At 46.9% G+C, this 13,889-nt stretch overlaps 1 protein-coding gene across 1 annotated transcript in view; it reads left to right on the top strand.

The window, feature by feature from the left end:
• The window catches only part of AK8 (adenylate kinase 8), a 154,641-nt gene extending 141,604 nt beyond the window's left edge, over positions 1-13,037 (top strand). The window contains exons 11-12 of the mRNA XM_037734581.1: positions 11,527-11,607; positions 12,680-13,037. Of these exons, the coding sequence (XP_037590509.1) occupies positions 11,527-11,607; positions 12,680-12,917 (319 nt within the window). The 3' untranslated portion in view covers positions 12,918-13,037. The remainder of the gene's footprint in view (positions 1-11,526; positions 11,608-12,679) is intronic.
• The last annotated feature ends 852 nt before the right edge of the window (positions 13,038-13,889 follow it).

Here is a 13,889-nt window from a genome sequence, read left to right as displayed (position 1 = left end):
TTTTTTTTTTGAGACAGTCTCACTCTGCCGCCCAGGCTGGAATGCAATGGTGTGATCTCAGCTCACTGCAGCCTCTGCCTCCCAGGTTGAAGCCATTCTCCTGTCTCAGACTCCCAAGTAGCTGGTACTACAAGCATGTGCCACCACGCCTGGCTGATTTTTATATTTTTAGTAGAGATGGGGGTTTCACCGTGTTGGCCAGGCTGGTCTCGAACTCGTGACCTCAGATGATCCACCCGTCTTGGCCTCCCAAAGTGCTAGAATTACAGGTGTGAGCTGCCACCAGACACAGGGTTTTAAAATTAGGTGGAGATGTTCGGCCTTTAGTTTTCAAACTGTACTCTTGTCAGCGTAAAAAAATATGTATAGTATTTTAAAACTGGCCAGGCGTTTTCCAGACTCCAGGGAGGCCTTGGGCCCAAACTCTCCGCTATGCTGCTCTGCCCTCTGACAACGCTTTCTGACAGCTGTCCTGGGAGTCTGCAGCCTGCACCTGTGGCCCAGGACACCCCCCAGGAGGACCAGGGAGCCGATCCCACTGAGGCATGGAGCGCTTCTCTGCAAAATGGAATTAGGCCTCTCTCCATATCACATTTGGCTCCTCTTCTCCCCGACTTCCACCCTTTCCCTCTCAGCATATTTACCGAGCACTTAACATTTGCTGGGAATGAAGGACATGGCACCAGCAGGGCTGCCCCAGCGCCTGTGCTCACACCGCCCACGCCCAGCGCACTCAGAGGCTGACTCCTCCTGCTCATTTTGGTTTTCTGTTTGTTGGTTGTCTCTACACAACTCCCTCGCACTTTCTGCCCCTCTGCCCAGTTTTTCCCAAGGCTGCTTTCTTCCTCTAACCTCATCTTCCATTTCAGCTTGCACTGTCTAACAGCCTGTTGCTCACAGCTGTCCCTAGGCATGGATGGGGCCTCTCTCTGCCTTTGGACTAGACAGAGGCCTTGTCCTGACAAATCCATACAAAATGGCCACTCCTGCTGTGTGTGATGTGAATGCCCCACAGGTCGCCACTGCTCGAAGACTCATTTGGCAGCAGCTTGTATGTTACAGCTCCACTCTGATGTGTCATTGGCACACATTTTAGTTAAAGATAAGCAGATCATTCTAAGTGGCAATCTACCGCGTCATTTTGCACTTTTCTGGGCGTCTCTCCATTCCCTCTGGTTCCCGTCTTCAGTGCTGGTCATTGTGAAGCTCCCCTTGAGAGGAGGCCCCATAATTATTCCATAGCCAGAGTCAGCTGCAGCCTGCCTGGGAAGAGTGCGCCCTGGATGTGTGTTTCAGCCCCAGGAAGAGGCTCTGTGTGACAGAAGTCGAGACTTCATTTAAAATCCAAACAGCATCATTGTCATGGAAGGAGGAGGCAGATTAAGCCATTTTTTAGGAAACTATTTTTCTAGACCAGATCTTCCCAGTTTGAGTGTCAAATTTGCAAATACTGAGGTAGTAGGGGTCTGTCTGTGTCTCCTTGTATATGTCATGTGCTGTGCATATAGTTCACATTTTTCTATATTCTGGATACAAATCCTTTGTCAGGTATGTGTTTTACAGATAGTTTCTCACAGTCTGTGGCTTAACTTTCATTTTCTTAACGTCTTTTGAAGAGTAGATGTTTTTAATTAGGTTTTAAATAAAGTCTAATTTATCAATTCTTTATTTTATAGATCATGATTTTGGTGTCCTATCTAGGAAAATCTTCAACTCAAAGTCATAAAGATTTTTTTCTAGAAGTTTAATAAATTTTTGGTTTTACATTTAGGTCTGTGATCCATTTTGAGTTGAATTTTGTATATGTGTGAGGTATGGGTCAAGATTATTATTTGCATGTGGATGTCCTGTTGTTCCAGCATCATTGGGTGAAAAGACCGTTCTTTCTCCATTGAATTGCCTTCAAACCTTGTTGAAAAGTAATTGACATTTGTTTGAATCTGTTTCTGTACTCGGTATTCTGTTCATTTGATCTATGTGTCTATCCTCTCACTAATACTCCCAAATTATCTTGATTACTGTACCTTTGTAGTCAATCTTAAAATCAACTTGCTCTTCTTTTTAAACATTGTTTTTAAATACTTCCAATTCCTTTTTTTCATATAAATTTTAGAATTAACTTGTATAGAATCTTCAAAAAACCTTGTTGGCTGGGCATGGTGGCTCATGCCTTCCAGACGGCTGAGGTGGGAGGATCACTTGAGCCCAGGAGCTTGAGGCTGCAATGAGTTACGATTTTACCACTGCATACCACTCCACTTCAGCCTGTGTAAATAGAGTGAGAACCTGTCTCTCAAAAACAAACCAACCAACCAACAAACAAAAAAATCATGTTGGAATGTTTTGATTGAAATTGCATTGAATCTATAGATCTATTAGGAGAGGATGATAGATATTTTACAATATTGAGCCTTTGCATCCATGAACATGGTATAGCTTACTCATTTATTTGTCTTTTTTATTTCTTTGGGTTTTATAGTTTTCAGTACAGAGACCTAGTATTAGTTAACTTTACCCCTAAATATTTTATTTTTATACTATATCTTGATCTTGTATCCTGTGAATTTACTAAACTTACCTATTCTAGTAGCTTTTTTGAAAATTATTTGGGACTTTCTGTTTGGATAATCATGTCATTGACAAATAGACGACAAATAGAGACAGTGGTGGGGTTTTTTTGTTTTGTTTTCAGTTTATACACTTGTTATATCCTTTTCTTGTCTTATTGTACAATCCAGGACCCACAGTATCATGACGAATAATAGAAGTGAGAGTGGACATTCTTGCCTTGTTTCCAATTTTAGGGAGAAATTATTTAGTCTTTGGCCATCAAGTATGGTCTTAACTATAGTTTTTTAGTAAATGACCTTTATTGGGTTGAGGAATTTCCCTTCTATTTCTAGTTTGCTGAGAGTTTTTATCAGGAATTGGTGTAAATTTTTGTCAAATCCTTTTTAACATCTATTGAGATGATTATAAACCTTTTTCTTCTAATGATATGGTAAATTATATTGATTGACTGCTGGTGCTGGATGTTAGTTTTCCATTCACAAGCTAAATCCCACTTAGTTGTATTGTATTATTCTTTTTTATGTAATGCTAGATTAAATTTGCTAATATTGTACTAAGAATTTTTGCATTTGTGTTTATGAGAGATATTGGTCTGTAGTTGTAATGTCTTTGTTTTTTGGTATCAAGGAAAAGCTGACTAATAAATATTCTTCCTCCTCTATTTTCTGAAAAAGTTTATGTAGCATTTGCATTCTGGTTTGTGTAGAATTAATACTATTGGGCCAAGCACAGTGGCTCATGCCTGTAATCCCAGCACTTTGGGAGGCCGAGGTGGTCAGATCACCTGAGATTGGGAGTTAAAGACCAGTCTGACTGATATGGAGAAACTCCATCTCTACTAAAAATTCTAAATTAGCCAGGTGTGGTGGTGCATGCCTGTAATCCCAGCTACTCAGGCGGCTGAGGCAGGAGAATCGGTTGAACCCAGGAGGCGGAGGTTGCAGTGAGCCAAGATTGCACCATTGCACTCCAGCCTGGGCAATAAGAGTGAAACTCTACCTAAAATAATAATAATAATAATAATATATGGTTCATTGTTTTGTCCATCCATTTATTTGTATACATGCATATATTCAGAACCTCATTAAACTGTAAGTTTCTTCAAGGTCAGAGAACTTCTCTCCCCCAGTTGCCTTCATCATAATGTCTACTCACTACTTGTGTTTCTGTGTATTAAATATACATAACATAAAGTTTACTATTTTGACCATCTTTAAGAGCAGTTCAGTAGCATTAAGTACCTTCACATTAGTGTACAACCATCACCACAATTCATCTCCAGCACTTTTTTATCACCCAAAACTGAAACTCTGTACTCATTAAAAACACTAACTCCCGATTTCCCATTTCTACTTTCTGTCTCTACTTTCTACTTTCTGTCTCTATGAATTTGACTAGGAGCCTCAAAAAGTGGAGTCATACGATGTTTGTCCTTTTGTGTCTGTCTTATTTCACTTAGCATAATGTCCTCAAACTTCATCCAGGTTTTAGCCTGTGTCAGAATTTTATTCCTTTTTAAGACTGAATAATATTTCATTGTATGTACAGTCATGCACTGCATAACAACATTTTGGTCAATGACAGACCACACATACAATGGTAGTCCCATAAGATTCTGATACCATATTTTTACTGTGCCTTGTGGATACACAAACACTTACAATTGCATTAGAATTGCCTACAGTGTTCACTACAGTCATATGCTCTACAGGACTGTGGCTAACTAGGTATGAGTAACTCCATGATGTTCACAAAACAACACATTCTCAGAAGGTATCTCTGTTGTTAAGCAGTGAATGGCTTTATATACCACATTCTGTTTATCCATTCGTCTGCTGATGAACAGTTGGATTGCTTCCACCTTTTGGCTGTTGCAAATCATGCTGCTAAGAACATTGGTGTACAAATATCCGTTCAGGTCCCTGCGTTCAGTTCGTTTGGTTATCGACTCAGAAGTGGAACTGGTGGATCTCTGTTTAATTTTTCGAGGAGCCAGCACGCCGTTTTCCACGGGGGCTGCACCATGTCATATTTCCACCAGTGATGTTCAAGAGTTCCGGTCTCTCTACAGTCTAGCCAACACTTTTATTTATTTATTTTTAAATGTATAATAGTGATTCTACTGAATGTGAAGTGGTGTCTCCTTGTGGTTATATCATAGTGCTTTGTGTAGGGTTTCACAATAATGGAGGCTTACTGGTTAAGATCAAGATGTACATTATATCTCTCAACTTACCAAATGTATCCGTGGATCCAGAGTAAATTTCACCCTCAGTTTTCAGTGATGAAAGCAGGGGATGAACTTCAAGATCATTGAAGAAGGAGGCTTCCTGTGCTCTTCAAACAGGGCCTTAGGCAGTGTGGCTAGAGGGGGCATTACAAGGGTGGGTCAGGAGATCCCAGTTGTCATTGGATACGTGACACCAATGCTCAGGATGACAGAGTGTGAACCCCTCAGCTCTCTGAGGCCCAGTAGACCCGGTAGTCTAAGTAGACTGAATCAGGGCAGTGGTGCTGAACCCTGGCTACACGCTACAGTCACTCAAGGAGCACTGACTGATTGATTCATTGATTGATGGAGTCTTGCTCTGTCACCCAGGCTGGAGTGCAGTGACATGATCTCCACTCACTGCAACCTCCACGTCTCAGGTTCAAGTGATTCTCATGCCTCAGTCTCCCGAGTAGCTGGGACTATAGGCATACACCACCATACCTAGCTAATTTTTGTATTTTTTAGTAGAGATGAGGTTTCACCATGCTGGCCAGTCTGGTCTGAAACTCCTGACCTCAGGTGATCTGCCCATCTCAGCCTCTCAAACTACTGGGATTATAGGCATGAGCCACTGTGCCCAGCCTGTTTGTTTATTTATTTATTGAGACAGGGTCTCACTCTGTCACCCAGGCTGGAGTGCAGTGGTGTGATTATCTCACTGCAGTCTCAACCTCCTGGGCTTAAGGGATCCTCCCACCTCAGCCTCATGAGTAGCTGGAACTGTGCGTGCACCACCACACTAGGTTAATTTTTAAAAATTTTTTGGAGATGGGGTCTCACTGTGTTGCACAGGTTGGTCTGGAGCTCCTGAGCTCAAGTGATCCTCCTGCTTCAGCCTTCCGAAGTGCTAGGGTTACAGGTGTGAGCCTCCACACCCAGGGAGGAGCTTTTAAAAATCCCCATTTTCAGGCCTCACCCTGGACCAATTACACCGGAATCTCCAGGAGTGGAGCCCAGGCCTCAGTATGCTCAAAGCTCTTGTTGGTTTCAGGGTGTGGCTGAGGGTGAGACCGTGGATGGCAGCCATGGCTCTCATACCTGCCTGGGCATGAAAACCACCCGAGCAGCTGATTTACAAAGACAGGCCTCCCAGCCCCTCCCCTGGAGATTTTGGTTCAGTAGCTCTTGGGGGAAGGGGTGCCTGGAATCTGTGTTTTAGGCAAGCCTTCCAGATGATTCTCAACACCAGTCAGAGTGGCCCTTCTCCAACCCTAATATGCCTACAGATCGCTGAGGATCTTGTTAAAATGTGGACTCCAATCCAGTGCGTGGGCAGTGGGGCTTGCGATCTGCATCATTAACAAGCTCCAGGGAGGTGCTGAGGCATCTGAGCCAGGGTGCCCACCTGGAGCAGGGATTAGAGGCCTCCCAAGACACCTTCCACCTCCCCTCCTGAAGCATGCACCAAGCTGAAGTTCTGTAATCCCAGGCACCCACTGCCCTCACCCACACCGGGAGGATCTGCCCAGCACACCTTGTTTTGAATATTCTTTGCTTTCACTATTCTCCCTTTCCTGTAATAAACGCAGAAAACAAAACAAAACAACAAAAAAAAACAGCAGCTGTGGCCTTGCATGGGGCAGTAGCTCTCAGCAGAGTGACCTGGGCTGCCCCTGCACCCCCTACCTGGCTCTCACACTGGGCGCCATGAGCCAGGATAATCAGAAGCTTCCAGCATGGAGCAGGGCCCTCTGCAGGGAGGCTGTCCCCAGCAGCATGCTTCAAGCACCCATCTGGTGTCCTTGTGCGTCTGATCTTGCCAGCCTTTCACAAGCCATTCCCTTGAATGACGACAAGCAGTCTTGATACGCTGGGTTAAAAATCTTTCAAATAGGGCTTGTTTATGAAGCAGCTTCAATTATCAGGGATTTCCAAACCGGCTTTCTTTCTGCTGGCATTGGCATCCGGAGCCGCCAGCCGCAGTGACAGCCGTGCTTCGGCGTTGCTGCTGGGCCTCGCAGTACTGGGGGTGTGCGGGGGGCTGCGTGTTCACAGCGTCGGGGATGAAAGCCACGGCAACACCTGCACTCCCTGTGTTTACACACTCCCCGATCTCACATGCTTTATTTGGTGGCTGTTATTCTGCGGCACGTTGTGAGTGGAAGTCATTACGGAGTGCATGTGCAGGGAGGACGTGGGTTTTCATGGCTCCCGTCCCCTCCAGGCTGCTGGGGAAACAGCTGGACTTGCTTCCTTGAGGGGCAGCTGTAGCTTTCATCAGGCCCCAGTGAGGGGCTTCCTGGCGACTGGGCGGAAGCAAACCTCAGCCAACAGCATGGGCAAAGTGAGAGAGGGAGAAGAAAGGCCACGGGAGAAGCTGGCCTCGAAGCAGAGATTGTGGCTCAGGGACTCGCAATTGTTTTAAGTTCAGACACTTTCTTTTTCTTTCTTTTTTTTTGAGACAGAGTGCTCTGTCACCAGGAGCCAGGCTGGAGTGCAGTGGCACAATATCGGCTCACTGCAACCTCCACCTCCCAGGTTCAAGCAATTCTCCTGCCTCAGCCTCCAGAGTAGGTGGGACCACAGGCACGCACCACCACGCCCAGCTAATTTTTGTATTTTAGTAGAGATGGGGTTTCACCATGTTGGCCAGGATGATCTTGATCTCTTGACCTCATGATCTACCCACCTCGGCCTCCCAAAGTGCTGGGATTACAGGTGTGAGCCACTGCGCCCAGCCAAGTTCACACATTTTCTAGAAGCAAGTGGCATTGGAAAGACTGGTCATATGACATGTCCTCTGGGTAACAATTGCAGGAAACTCAACTTAGGCAAGAGAAGAGATGTATATATTCACATCAGTAAAATGCCGAGGTTAGCTACAGGTACGGCTTGATCCAGGGCCCCAAACAATGTCTCTCGCCATCTTTCTGCTCTTGGGGTACACTGCATTCTCAGTTAGGCTCTCTTTGTGTGCAGGCCCCAGGCAACCCTGAGCTGCAGCCTCAGCAGAAATGAAGCTCATTTCCCTCCAGCAAGCCCTGGGGTGGCCTCTTGTAGACCTGGGTTGGATCAGCCTTGCCTCCTAAACAAATTCCTGTAGCCAGGAAGAGCCAGCGCTCAGATTGGTGACCTCATGCCCAGCCTTGTGGCCCTGGGGCAAATTAGTTCAGGAACCGATCATAATCCTGAACGCCATAATCCCAGATGTTAAAATCCTGAAAGGTCAAAAATCCCTAAAGTCTATAATTCTGAAACTCACAATGCTGAAAGATCAAAATCCCAAAAATATAATTCTGGAAAAAACTTGTTTAAATTATTTAAAAGATGTTTGTCTACATTTTGAAAAGGGGGTTTATTTGAGATATTAAAAATACCACAGAACACTTTGTAGGCCAACTTACACAATAAAATTGGCCATAATTTTATGAGTGCGAGCATAAACACTCAGCTACACTAACCGTCACACAGGTATTGCAATTTTGAGCAGATGAACCATCTTCATGAAGAAATAGGTCAAAAATGAAATGTATAAATGCATACTACTATGGTTGGTAATTGTGGGAACCTAGCTTTATAACTGTGGCCATCTGAAATACCATGACAGACAACCTAACTTTTTTTTTCAGAGACGGGGTCTCGCAGTGTTGCCCAGCCTGGCCTTGAACTCCTGGGCTCAAAGGATCCTCCCACCTCAGCACAACCTAAGTTTTTTGACGAGATTGACCAAAAAGTCCAGACGGGTCACCACCACATATGTAGTCATCTAGAGAGCTGAGCTCTCAAGAAATTTTATCCTTCTCAAATGCAGATGCATAAAGAGGGCATCCCATCATTTACAGAGCAAGTTTTAAACTTTCCATGTATGTGTGCAATGCTCACACACAGTCAGCATTGTGATAAGCACTTTGATGAAGTCACATTGCTGATGTGCAAGGCAGCAGAGGCACAGCCTGTCCCAGCCCTCAGAGAGAGACCAGTTCATCTTCTCTATTGGTTCTCTCCAGAACCCTGGCTGATTACACAGTGCCCACCAACACTGACAGCCGGACAGGGCAGGGCAGGGCTTCCCCACCCACCCTCTCAGACTCAGCCCTCTCCTCTGAAGACAGCTGCACAGACGTGTCCAAAAGAATGCTTCACCACGTTTCTAGGTGATCTTTCATCCAGTCAGGCTGACACATAAAATTAAGTCCACAAGTCCACCCATTACCAACTTGACACCCATAGGCAACTCCTTAAACCATATTTAGTTTCCAAGACAATAACAAGGTAATACTCCCGCCTAACATGAGGCAACTAGCCCGCACACCACTGAAAACATGCTAATCACTCAGAATTCGGCTTTCAGGATTTCGACACCTGGAATTAATCTTTTGAAATTGTGTTTCAGGATTTTAGACATTAGAAATTTAGACTTTAGAGATTTTGAGCTTTCGGCCGGGCGCGGTGGCTCATGCCTAAAATCCAAGCACTTTGGAGGCCAAGGCGGGCAGATCACCTGAGGTCAGGAGTTCATGACCAGCCTGGCCAACATGGTGAAACCCCATCTTTAAAAAAAAAAAATAGGATTTTGAGCTTTCGAGATTTCAGCACTTGGGATTATGACATTTGGGATGGGTCTTTCAGGACTACGATCCATACCTGGTAGTTCCAACCAAGCCACAGGGATGCGAGGGGGTCAGGGTGGCTCCCCAGAGGGAATCAGGAGAATGAAAATGTGTCTACAAGCCAAGGAGAACAGCGTGTGGGATTGGGGGCAGCCCCAGCTCTACCAAGGCCAGGTGCCTCATCTCCTTGTAAAGTATGAGGTTTTGCTGAGATTCATAACAACATTTAAGGACCAGCATCCCTCTGAGAATCTGATCCACCCACTCGACACCCAGGAGAGCAAACATTCTCACATGTAATCAACAGATTGTATCTAATTTCTGGGGCTCTCAGAAGCTGCGGGGTACCTGGTTCAGAATCCCTGGCCCAGACATTTTGCCAGATAGTTTCTGGGGGACAAAGTCACCCCAGTGGAGAATCACTCTCCTAAGGTTTTATATAGGCCGGATGCGGTGGCTCATGCCTGTAAACCCAGCACTTTGAGAGGCTGAAGAAGGCAGATTTCTTGAGCCCAGGAGTTCAAGACCAGCCTGGGCAACATAGTGAGACCCCGCCCCCCACCCCGCCTCTAAAAAAAAACATAGCTGGGTGTGGTGGTGCGCACCTGTAGTCCCAGCTACCCAGGATGCTGAGATGGCAGATCGATTGAGGCTGGGAGGTCAAGACTGCAGTGAGCCGTGATTGCGCCACTGCACCCCAACCTGAGCAGCAACGTGAGACCGTGCCTCAAAAAGAAAAAAAAGTTTTTAGATAAAGTAAGTGTTCCATTGCCCTAAGAAGAGGAGTGGGGATTAAACCATTGGAACTAGGGGTTTGAGAGATGAATTCCCTGGTGCTCCCAGTCTGAGAGTTGTGATTCATGGGTTCTGATTTGGACTTGTTGTCTTGGAGTGCCCTGCTCCTTTGGGTCCAGGGTTCCTTTGAGAAAGACAAAGTGAGAAAGCTGAGAACAACCAATCCCACCTCTCCAAGGAGGGGGGCAGTCAGGGAACCCGAAGTCCCAGGAAGGGTATCCAGGAATGGTGATTAAATTATAACAGCACTGAGTCCGTGCTGACCTCACACTAAGCTTGTCACGCACTTTATCTCATTAAATCTTCAACACTAGGGAACTATTAGCTCCGTTTTTTAGTGAGGAAACTGAGTCTGAGTCTTGGGGTCAGTGGCTCAAGCTCATGCAGCAAGTCCATAGTGGAGGTGAGAGTCTAATGCACGTCTGTGTGGCTCTAGAGAACATGTTCCCCTGAAGCTCATCCAAACAATGACCCCTCCTCCAGGGTGTCCCACCCCCAGGAGTGATGGAGGCTGAGAGCTGTCCTGAATCAGGGGAGCCGAGCGCATCCTTGAGGGGGGAGCCCTTCTGTCCCGCATCTCTCCCTGGTGACCTCCAAGTGTGGTATCCCAGAGCCCTGAGCAATGGCTCCCAATGGCTCCCCCCACATGTGAGAAATGATGCCCCCCTCGTCTGGGGTGATGAGAGTCCAGCCTGGGGTTTGCGCCCCATGACCATGTGCTTGTTCTTGTCTTAATTGCACCAAAAATGTAATATATAGAGGTAAGCAGGTGATGATACAGAGAGGCTGATGTCATTGAAAGAAGACTTTATTACTCGCACCTCCCAAGAAAAGGGGGGCACGCCACGCCTTGCAGGGCCACCTGGGGAGGCCCCAGCGTCGGTCAGGAGGCACCAGGAGTGAGGGGAGAGCATGTCCCAGGGTGCAGACAAGTCACGGTGAGCATAGGACCGCAAAGTTTGAGTCATTTTGGCAGGCTCTGGCCTGCAGGGATGGTCCCTAGTTGCCTGGCACCCAGCCCTGGGGTGATTTAGGGCAGGGAAAATACTGGTTTGGGTGTGAGAGTCAGATGAAGGAGGCGGTTGGGTAAACAGGCTCTGGAGAGGTTGGGTTTGCAAGCATGTTGCTTGCTGGCTCTAGGAGTTAGTCCCTGGGAGGAACAGTCTCTCCAGGATTAGCAAGGCCCCAGGATGTTGAAGCGTCATAAAATACAGGAAATAAAAACCTGTATTTTTTATTATTATTATTATATTATTAATTATTAATAATATTTATTATATAATATATATAATAATTATTATTATATAATAATTATTAATATTGTTTATTTCCTTATAGGGTGTTTTTCCTGAATGTGCCGTTTGAGTCCATCATGGAGCGGCTGACTCTGAGAAGAACTGATCCAGTCACGGGGGAAAGGTTTGTGCTGTGTCCCTGGTGGTTGGCAATCTGTGGGCTGCCAGGGGCCAGACCCAACTGACTGACCAATGCCATGGTGGAACCATTGCCACGATGACACTGGTGACCGCTGACGGACGATTATAGAAATGGAATTTGTCCAGCTGACTGTTCTGCGCAGTATCTGTTGACCCTCTTTGCCTGGAAGAATTAACCAGGAAATTTGTGTCTGAGGCTCTAAAGCAACACATTGGTGAAATGTTCACCCACTCTGTCCTGGGGTCGACAGCTTAATCCCAGCATGCGAAACAACAGCCTTGGATGGGCGTCCCCTGTACGTTCCACTGCCCTTTCCTCCAGCCATGATACATCCCAGCGGTGGTGGCTGTACGAACACATCCCCATGGGCACAAATTGCCTTTGAGGCTTTTCATAGTTACAGGAGGTAGATTCTGAGTTTGATTCTGCAGTCTGACCAGGTACCATCACTGCATTCATGTTGAAATGGGATGGAAAACCCCACAGTCACTGAGGCAGGTGTTGCCATCTCCTCTGACAATCAGGGTCACATTTCTTGGTAGGGACTCAGGAGTGGGGTGGGGTGGGGTAAGGCAGGAAGGAAATGCAGGGATTTTTCTAAAATGTGGACCTGATTTGTGTGCACACAAATGTTAGGTGGCAATGGTGGCCAGGACACCCTAACTTGGTCCACAATAGAATAGAGGGTTGGGCCGGGTGCGGTGTCTCACACCTGTAATCCCAGCACTTTGGGAGGCCAAGGTGGGCAGATCACCTAAAGTCCAGAGTTCAAGACCAGCCTGGCTAACATGGTGAAACCCTGTTTCTACTAAAAATACAAAAAATTAGCCAAGTGTGGGGGTGCGTGCCTGTAATCCCAGCAACTCAGGAGGCCGAGGCAGGAGAATCGCTTAAACCTGGGATATAAAGGGTGCAGTGAGCCGAGATCATGCCATTGCACTCCAGCTTGGGCAACAAGAGTGAAACTCCATCTCAAAAAAAAAAGTAGAGGGTCGCTTTCTCCCCTGCCTTGGGGCCAGGCCATGGGTCACCTGTTTTCCTTCCTCCCTTGCAGGTACCACCTCATGTACAAGCCACCTCCCACCATGGAGATCCAGGCTCGTCTCCTGCAGAACCCGAAGGACTCTGAAGAGCGGGTCAAGCTGAAAATGGATCTGTTCTACAGGAACGCGGCTGACTTGGAGCAGCTGTACGAGTCGGCCATCACCCTCAATGGGGACCAGGACCCATACACAGTCTTCGAATATATCGAGAGCGGGATCATCAATCCCCTGCCCAAGAAAATCCCCTAACGGGTTCGGAGCCAGGAGTGCCCCCCAGGGAAATGAGTTCATCCCCTACCCCCCACCTCTGGAAAGCTCCCCTAAAAAGCCAATAAAGAATGCTGGGTACCGTCTCCTGCATCCTGAAGGTGAAGTGGCTGGAAGCTGGCCTTAGGTAAGGGCCTGGGGACACAGGACAGGTGAAGCCCAGAATGGTGAGAAAGTAGAGTGCAGGCTGGGTCTCTGGAGTCGGACCTAGGACAAGTCATGGCTCCAGCACCAACGCATGGTGCGTCCTTGGAGTCCCAACCCTCAGAGGTAAATCCTTAGTGATTACATCATTTATTCAGTGATAATAAATGCCTTAGTCCAGGCAGAGGTCTGCGTGGACAGCCTGCTCTCGGGGGTTGCCTGCACCATGACTCCTCTTCCTCCTCCACCAACCAGCTCTCCTCAGGGCAGCTGCAACCGCTTTGTGCTAAGCCAGGCGAATACAGCGCCTTGAGCAGGGCCCTTCCAGCCAGAGGCTCCGCGTGCTGCTGTGTGACCTTGGGCAAGTTACTAAACCCGTCTGGGTCCTTGTAAAGTAAGACAAACCCTCCTAGGTCTGCTGTGAGGGGAAATGAGTTGATGCCTACAAAGACTGGGCACAGGGCATGGGGCCTTCCAAATGCTCCCTAAGTGTCATGACCCATCTCTTCCAACTCACTGCTGTGAGATCAGAGCTGTTTTTTTTTTTTTTGAGACAGAGTTTCGCTCTTGTTGCTCAGCCTGGAGTGCAGTGGCGGGATCTTGGCTCACCACAACCTCCACCTCCCGGGTTCAAGCGATTCTCCTGCCTCTGCCTCCCGCGTAGTTGGGATTACAGGCATCTGCCACCATGCCCGGCTAATTTTTTGTATTTTTAGTAGAGACAGGGTTTTGCCATGTTGGGCAGGCTGGTCTCGAACTCCTGACCTCAGGTGATCCTCCCACCTCGGCCTCCCAAAGTGCTGGGATTAC

Source organism: Cebus imitator, unplaced genomic scaffold (genome assembly GCF_001604975.1).
Source record: "Cebus imitator isolate Cc_AM_T3 unplaced genomic scaffold, Cebus_imitator-1.0 Scaffold638, whole genome shotgun sequence".
Classification (NCBI taxonomy): Eukaryota; Metazoa; Chordata; class Mammalia; order Primates; family Cebidae; genus Cebus; species Cebus imitator.
The sequence above is the reverse complement of the archived record's forward strand: the minus strand, read 5'-3'. Positions and strand labels throughout refer to the sequence as shown.